This window comes from Mandrillus leucophaeus, unplaced genomic scaffold (assembly GCF_000951045.1).
Source record: "Mandrillus leucophaeus isolate KB7577 unplaced genomic scaffold, Mleu.le_1.0 Scaffold53, whole genome shotgun sequence".
In the NCBI taxonomy this organism is placed as follows: domain Eukaryota; kingdom Metazoa; phylum Chordata; class Mammalia; order Primates; family Cercopithecidae; genus Mandrillus; species Mandrillus leucophaeus.
Window position 1 is genome coordinate 1,150,229 of NW_012105697.1, and position 8,364 is coordinate 1,158,592.

Genomic DNA, 8,364 nt, shown 5'->3' on the forward strand with positions numbered 1-8,364 from the left:
GCCAGTCACGTGAAGACGGAGAGACACAGCCACAGGCCCAGGGAAGCCAGGGATTCCTGGGAGCCTCCAGAAGCCAAGAGGGCAAGGATGGATTCTTCCCGAGAGCCTTAAGAGGGAGCATGGGCAGGAAAACACCCTGATTTTGGACTTTGGGTCTCCAGAACTACAGGAGAGTCCATTCATCTTGTTTCAAAGCATCTGGTTCGGGGTAATTTATTTGTGACGGCAGCCCCAGGAAACTAACACAGACCAAACAGTTCTCTTGGCTCAGTTCTGCACAATCCTCACTTTATCTCCTCAAATCCACTCCCACCCGACGGCCAGGGAGGGTCCCACTGGGCACCAGGCCTGGTCCATGGGGAGTGACCAAGAACCGTTTGCTGTCATTAACCATTTGCTGTCATTAACCACGATGGTTAATCACAATGATCTTCCCCGAGGCCTCTCCCACGGTAACAGCAGCATCAGTGGTTCCACACCCACTTTACTAAGACAAGGAAAACGGATTCAGAGCAGGAGCTGGGGGCGGGCAGACTGTGGGGCCGACACAGAACACGGAGGCGGGCTGGTGGCTGGGAGGGCCACATGTGGGCCTGGCTGAGGAGCCAGGGATCTGGAGTCAGAACCTGGAGAAGGCAGCTAGAACCCAGCAGTGGACTTGGAATTCCGCAAATGGTCCTCAAACGTCTTCAGCTGGAAGCGGCGGCGGCGGTGGCGCCCGCAGACAGGCGTGAGGAAGCTTCGCTGCTGAGGGTATTTCTCAGGCTGGGCTGATCTGGGAGGCCCAGGTCTTTGCAAGAGGAGAGCGCCTGAATACCGGCCCTTCAAGCTCTCTAGTCAGTCGGTCTTGGCCATCTGGCTCCTGAGGGCCGACAGTGTGATGAGGAGCTGGGCAGCGTAGTAGGTGGTCATGACCACCAGGCGGGCATGGGGCAGGGGCTGGACGAAGGTGTCCCAGGCCAGCATGCCATCAGAGAATGTGAAGAGCAGCGCGCCCCAGCCGGCACTCCCGCCCCGGGCCAGGCCGCGCCACAGCATGGCCATCAGGATCAGCCCATAGGCTGCCACAGGCAGGCCCATATCCAGCTCAAGGTGCTGGAGCACAAGGCTGAGGTAGGGGCCAGAGGCCAGGATGATGAGCAGCAGCAGGCCAGGCTGCAGGGGAGAGAAGCCGAAGGCCCAGATGTAGAGAAGGTGGGTGGTGGCGAAGGTGGCCATGCCTGGTGGGAGAGGGGTGGGGTGCCAGTGAGGAAGGCCCATCCTGGGAATGGCCCCGAGGTCACCCCTCAGGGCCTAAAATAAGGGCCGTCCCAAAGCACCAGGCCCCACCCTGGCCAAGCCTCCTTGCAGGCCTCCCCACATGCAGTGTCCATCCTTGCTCTGCTCAGAACCGCCAGGAGGCCCCATCTTCTCTTGGCCTCCAAAGCCCCATGCCCTCCGGCTCACCAGCCACTCTGCCCGGTCACCCTGGCCTGCCTGGCCACAAGCACCTGGCACACCCCTGTCCCGGAGCCTTTGCACTTGCCCTTCCCCCACAAAGACACACAGCACCTTCTGCTCTGCCCAAATGTGACTTCCTCAGCGACACCTTCCTCAGCAACCCTGCTTCAAACTGCAGCACCCCCAGCGGGTCCTCACTGCCCTTGCCACCCCCAGCTACTGCCCTACACCGCCAGCCCCCATCCCTCGCTGGAGCGTGAGCTGCCTCGGTCACGGCTGCGCCCCCCACCGTGCCTCTGACCACCGGAGCTCTCACAGGAGCCCTCTGCACCCCAGGCTCCCATCCAAGTGCTGGGGCCTCGCTCACACGGGTATCCGGAAGGCGTCAGGGCAGCTTCCGCTCACCAGGGAGGAAGGCTCCAGGCCAGATGAGGCAGGCGTCCCCCACTGCCGAGCACAAGAGGGCTCCCTGGAGGAGCCGGCTGTAGCCCCCGCCCGGGCACACGACCCACAGGAACCCGGCCAGGCCGAGGATGGGCAGGCACTTGACCAGGGCAGCGACCCAGGACGGCTGGTCCTCGGAAATCCAGAGGCAGAAGTACACGCAGCAGGAGAGGATGAAGGGGCTCAGCCACCTGCAGACATCTGGGCGCTTTGGGGAATGGGGAGCTGCTGAGCCGAAACCCAGCCCAGCCCCCGTTCTTGGGACTGAGATCTTGTGGCTCCTGTCCCACCCCTACCTGGGACCCCAGCTGTACAGGCTGTACCCATTCAGGGACCAGGCTGCCAGAACCCAGCTTCCCAGGGTCCCAACCAACGCAAGGACAGCAGCTCCCAGACCCACCGGCTGCTGGGGTTCCAGGGGCCTGGCCCCCAGCCCCAGGCACACCTCGGAAGGCTCTCACCTGGGCTGAGCAGTGAGTCTTCAGGCTCTGCCCCGCTTTGCCAGCGTCCATGCTGGCCTGATACCCCCAGAGCGACCTAATCTGGGAGCGAGTGGCTTCAGGGGGTGGAGGGGACGGCTCATGGTTACACGTTAACCCAAGGAGCGTCCTGTGGACTCTGTGACTGATAACAGGGCCCGGAGAGATGTTGTCCTCACCCTGGGGACGGCCTTGCCTGGCACCCGCTGATAAAGCACTGTTGGCATCGGGGGTCCCTCTGCCCTGCCTGCTGGGACATGGTTTCCTCCTCCTGTCTGCCTGGGGGGGGGTGAGGCCCACAAATGCCCGTCCCCTTGTCCTGGGCCCAATCAGCAGAGATGGAGTGCAGAATTCCAACGGCCACCCCTTCATGAAAGCGGGGGAGGGGCTGGCTGGCAGGAGCACCCCTGGAGGGATGGGAAGGCGAGTCTGCCCTTCACTTGCTGCCCTAGCCATCTCCCTCCCTGCTCCATGAAACCTTCCCTCATTCTGCTCAACCCCACCAAGCCCTCATGGGCTCCACCACAAACACTGCTTCAATGGGTGACGAGGAGGGACCACCATGAATGCGGTGAATAAGCACCCTCTCCTGTTAGCTGAGTGAGCCCCGGGTGACCTCCAAGCCAACTGCCATCCAAGTGAGGACACTGTCCTCATGGCCCGGTCCACACGCTCCGGTTTCCCAGCGCCGCTCACCCGTGCCACTCGCTGCACACCCAGCCTACATTTCCACCTTCCACCTGAAAGACTCATACCTACTGGGTGCCAGAGCCCAGCCTCAATGCTGGGCTTGGTTACTGGGGGTAAGTGCGGGCAGGAGCAGGGATGTGAGCACGTCGGTGGCTTCTATTCTCTGCCCACAGGTGGGGTAGGCCTGGTAGGAGCCCTCACAGCCAGTGCCTGGCCCAGCCTGGGGCCTCTGCAGCCTCAGGCCTCCCCCTGGCAGGACACAGTGTTGGGACAGACTGGGTCAGAAGCACCCCCAGCCTCTGAGGTGCAGGGATAACACAGGCTCCCCACCCCGCATCCCAGAACGTAAGGTCTGACCAGCAGAATCGTAAACTGTCTTCCTTTATTTATATTTGCAATATGAAATAGAAGCTCGGCACGAACGCACGCACACTCACACCAGCCTGGAGGAGGGAGCTGGGGACAAGGCCACTTGGCAACAGGGCTGGGACCCCAGACCCTCAGGGCCCCTAGGGGTGTTGCCGGGGAGGCCCCTGCTACCCAGAGCCGGACTGGCCTGGTTGAAAGTGCAGGGTCTGGGCAAAGGCACGGCCCCCACTCGGGATCCTCTGGCACCCCCACCTGCGCTGGGCTGTCCCCCATGGTGGACCTGAGCTGAAAGGCCGGGTGTGGGCGTGGCCATCTGCGCTGGAGCATGGGACGGCTGGGCACGTGGGCGGCAACCTTGGGACCCCTAACACCAGCCCCCGCTGGGACGGAACGGTGAAGGCTGTGCTTTGGAGCCGCCAGCCCAGCTTGGTGTCCTCACTTTCTCTCGCTCTCCTCCCTCTCTCTATATATAATATATAATATACGTTTCTCTCTCTCCATTCTCTCTATTTGACTCTCTTTATCTTTATTCTAGGAGGCAATGCTCCAAAACTTCTCTTCTCAGTGCAAATGGGGGTGGGTTGGGCCTGTCTCCCTGACACCCGCCTCCTGGGGGTCCAGAGGAGAGAATGTGGGGGGTTCAGGGTGATGAGGGCACTGGGGGCCATCATGGGACCCGCCCTGCCCCCACCCTGGGAGATCCACGGAAGGACGGAAGATTTTGGCCGCCGCTGCCGCACCAGGCAGCTATCTGGAAACAGAGGGAGACGTCGTGTGAGGGTCCAGCAGGCCCAGCCCCACCTACCCAGCCCCAGGCTGCAGCCACACTCACTGGGAGCCTGGGGATGCAGGCCCTTCCGGGGCAGAGCCATTGGGTATCGGAGGAGGCGTGAGGGCCTGGGCACTGTCACGGGAGAGAGGGGATGTGCAGAGGTCACTTCCTGCCCCACCAGCCCTGCCGTGCCCCGCTGCCCTGGTGCTCACCTCTGGCTTTGGGGAAGCCCCAAGGGCTCTGGGCTCTTCTCCCCATCTGTGGTCTGCGGGCGCTGGTGGGCCCCGGAGGCTGGGACAGAGGTAGCGGGGTCTCTGGTTGCACTGTGGGTGAGGAAAGTGCGGCTGTCAGCGTGGCCCCCACTGTCACCTGCTGACACCCTCACACCCCAGACGACTGAAGTCGGCTCACTGGGTGTGTGTCTGCCACCTGCCCCACCAGGAGGGGCCTCCCAAGGACTCAGCTGGCTCAGCGTGGAGGGACGGCATGGCCCTGGGCAGGAAGACAAGCAACCCTCTTCCCGCCTCCTGTCCCTGTGGAAGAGGCACTCGAGGCCAGCTGAGACAGCCCCAAGGGGCCTTCTGCATGCTCTCACCCTCCCAATCCTTCACACCCTCCAACGAGCCTTTCCCAACCCTGGGGCTCAAGGGCCCCAAGCATCCCAGGCTACTAAGAGAAGAACCAGCCTACAGAGTGCAGGGGGCCGGGGCACAACATGAGGCTAGGCCTGGGGGTCCTGCAAAGGAGACCTGGAGCAGCTCAGGGACAAGATGAACCCAGAGCCCACCTCACCGCAGAGGAGAAAAGACTTCTCCTGACACCCGGCCCTCACCTTAGTAAGCCCCACCTCGCCGCTCACCTGTCCGAGGAATTGGGGGCAGAACGGATCCCGTGGAAGGTGGCCTGAAGGTCCCCGATGCTAACCAAGGCCTGGCAGGGGGCTGTGGGGGATGAGAGATCTCAGCTGCAGCCTCCCAGCAAGCTCAGAGCTGGCCAGGCTGCTCTCTCTGCCCAGGGCCACAGGTGGGCAGGGCAAACTGGGGCTCACCTGAGGGCTCTATGACTTTGCTGCCTTCTGTGGCTTCCTGAGGTGCTGAGGGGGGTGTGGGGTCCTGAGACCTGGCAGATGACAGGCAGCCCAAGGGGGCAGCTAGGGTTAGCACTCGAGCCTATGAGAGGACTGGGACCCCATGGCCACCTCCTGGTCTCGGGATACCAGCGCCATCCAGCCCGTCCCTTCTGGTTCTTACCTGAGCTGCAGGGCGTCACGGGCAGGAGGGCTGGCCAGGTCCTCGGTGGGGAGGTCCTGGGACACACTGAGGGGTCCCTGTGGGGCTGGAGGCCCGGTGTGCAGCTCTTCCTCCCTGGAGACTCGGGGGCTGGTCGGGGCATCTGTAGGCACTGGGTCAAAGGTGGCTGTCCAGCTGGGGCCTGGGATGGAGTTGGGGGAGCGGCATAGAGGGTGAACTCGGTAGCAGGCAGACAGCCCTGTGTACACCTGACCACACCGCCCATTCATTCACCTGGAGGCTGAGGGCCAGGGCTGGGGTAGGACATGGGGGTGGCCCCTCCACGGGCTGCACAGCCAATGCCCTCCTCGTCTTCCTCCTCCTCCTCGTCCTCCTCTTCTTCATCCTCACTGTCTGTGCTGCCTCCACTCCTGCCCCAGAAACCGCCTCGTCAGCTAGCTGTGTGGGACAGACCAGCCGACACCCATCCCGCTCCCTGCAGCCCAGGGTCAGCCCGAGGAGAGTGGGCTGGGATGACTGGCAGCTCACAGAAGGGGTCAGGGAGTTTGGGGTGTGATGACACCAGGAAAGGCTGGGAGAGTTCTGAGCCAAAGGTGAGAACACAAGCGGGCAGGGACAGAATGAAGCCGTAAGGAGACCATTCGTCCCCAATCATCCATGCAGAGTAGGCCCTAGGAAGTGGGCTGAGACTCAGCCATGGCAGCCAGAGCAGACAGACCCACTCACCAGCTCTCAAGTCACCTCCCAGCTGTCACCTCACACTGTCACCACGGTGACAGGCCTTCCCACCAGCAGACCCACCCTCTGGACGGAAGGCTTCACACTACTCTCTCTCTCCCTCCAACTAGAAACTCCAAGAAGGCAGAGATGGCTGACTTTTGCCACTGCTGTATCCTCAGCCCTGAGAAACCACCAGGCACCCATAGCTGCTCCAAAATACTGGCTGAATGTTGACTAACACACACCTGTGAACATGAAGAAATCCAAGCAATCTATGTGCTGATCAACCAGGAAAGGGGTAAGCAAAGTCACATTAAAACTAAGCTTTAACAGGGAGAGTGCGTGCTGGAAAATGCAGCATTAGGAGATTTTACTATCGTGTGAACATTCTAGAGTGCACTTACACACACCTGGATGGGAGCGCCTACTACACACCTAGGCTCTATGGTATAGCCCTATTGCTCCTAGACTACAGACCCGTACAGCATGTTATGGTACTGAATACTATAGGCAATTATAACACAACGGTAAATGTTTGTGTATCTAAACATAGGAAAGAAACAGTAAAAACAGAGTATTATAATCTTACAGGACCACTGTCATATATATGGTCCATTGTTGACCCAAAGATGCAGTATGGGACTATATACTATGTCTAAAATGCTGACTAAATATTTTTGTCTTAACAGAGTAACTGACTACTTTAACTGGAAAGTAATATATCTGTATATAGTTAAAAGTAAACGAAAACACTCAATGACCAAGGGGTATAAAGGAAGCCCCTCAACCTAATATAAGGCATCTATCCAACCCCACGACTAACAGCACACTTAAACGGTGAAAGGCTGCATGCTTCCCCTAAGATCAGGAACAAAACAAGGAGGCCTGTTCTTGCCACTTTTGTTCAACATTGTACTGGAGGCTAGCTAGGCAACCAGGCAAGAAAAGGAAATTAAAAGCATCCAGATTTGAAAGGAAGGAAAATGATCTCTATTCACATGACATGATTCTGTACCTAGAAAATTCTAAGGAATCCACTAAAACTATAAGAATTCATAAATTACTTCAGCAAGGTTGCAGGATAATAGATCAACATACAAAAACGTATTGTATTTTCATACACTTGTAACAATCTGAAAACAATTTCAAGAAAATTCCAATTACAATAGTATCAGAAAGAAGAAAACAGGAATAAACTTAAAAGAAATACAAACCTCATACTCTAAAACCTACGAAACACTGTTGAAAGAAATTTTATGACCTATATAAACAGACACCCATGTTCATGCATTACAAGAACCCTTTAAGAAACTTAGCTGGTTTCTTCTTTGAAATTAATAAGCTGATCCTAAAATTCATATGGAATCTCAAGAAATCCCAAATAGGTCAAAACAATCTTGAAAAAGAAGAACAAGGTTGGTAGACTAAAACCTTCCATTTTCTTTTTTTTGGGAGATGGGAGTTTCCTTCTTGTCACCCAGGCTGGAGGGCAATGGTGCAGTCTCAGCTCACTACAACCTCTGCCTCCTAGGTTCAAGCGATATTCCTGCCTCAGCATCCTGAGTAGCTGGAATTACATACAGGAAACCACCACCACACCCGGCTAATTTTTGTATTTTTAGTAGAGACAGGGTTTCGCCATGTTGGCCAGGCTGGTCTCAAACTCCTGACCTCAGGTGATCCACCTGATTGGCCTCCCAGAGTGCTGGGATTGCAGGTGCAAGCCACCGTGCCCAACAAACCTCCCATTTTCAAAACTTACTATAAAGCAACAGCAACCAGGGCAGTGTGGTACTGGATAAAGACAGACTGATGGAACAGAACAGAGAGGGAAGAAACACTCTCTCACACATATGGTCAAATATTTCTTTTTTACACAGGTGCCAAGATGATTCAGTGGAGAAAGGACAGTGTCTTCAACAACTGGTGCAGGGAAAACTGGTTATCTACATGTAAAGAGATGAAGCTGGACTGAACCCCCACCTCACACCATATACAAAATTTAGCTCAAAATGAATTGAAAACCATAGAAATAATGCTATAAAACTCTTAGAAGAAAACAAAGGGCTAAGTCAAGATGCTGGATCCTCCCAAAGTGCTCCTCCCAAAGTGCTGGGATTACAAGCTTGAGCCACTGTGCCTGGTTAATTTGTTGATTTCTTAATGCATCATCTAACCTTTTTTTTTGAGACAGGTCTGG

At 57.0% G+C, this 8,364-nt stretch overlaps 2 protein-coding genes across 2 annotated transcripts in view; both read right to left on the reverse strand.

The window, feature by feature from the left end:
* Positions 1 to 267: 267 nt before the first annotated feature.
* TMEM86B (transmembrane protein 86B) lies at positions 268 to 2,915 on the reverse strand. The gene is made up of 3 exons (XM_011996952.1): positions 2,346 to 2,915; positions 1,846 to 2,092; positions 268 to 1,220 (listed from the first exon to the last, which is right to left on the reverse strand). The coding sequence occupies exons 1-3, from the start codon at positions 2,817 to 2,819 to the stop codon at positions 838 to 840; spliced, it is 1,104 nt and encodes a 367-aa protein (XP_011852342.1). The 5' UTR covers positions 2,820 to 2,915; the 3' UTR covers positions 268 to 837.
* A 502-nt stretch (positions 2,916 to 3,417) lies between these two features.
* Positions 3,418 to 8,364, reverse strand: part of PPP6R1 (protein phosphatase 6, regulatory subunit 1) — a 36,644-nt gene continuing 31,697 nt past the window's right edge. Inside the window, exons 18-24 of the mRNA XM_011996953.1 lie at positions 5,718 to 5,854; positions 5,445 to 5,625; positions 5,243 to 5,313; positions 5,054 to 5,135; positions 4,407 to 4,517; positions 4,251 to 4,326; positions 3,418 to 4,173 (exon numbers count right to left, since the gene is read on the reverse strand). Coding sequence (XP_011852343.1) covers positions 4,251 to 4,326; positions 4,407 to 4,517; positions 5,054 to 5,135; positions 5,243 to 5,313; positions 5,445 to 5,625; positions 5,718 to 5,854 — 658 coding nt within the window. The 3' untranslated portion in view covers positions 3,418 to 4,173. The remainder of the gene's footprint in view (positions 4,174 to 4,250; positions 4,327 to 4,406; positions 4,518 to 5,053; positions 5,136 to 5,242; positions 5,314 to 5,444; positions 5,626 to 5,717; positions 5,855 to 8,364) is intronic.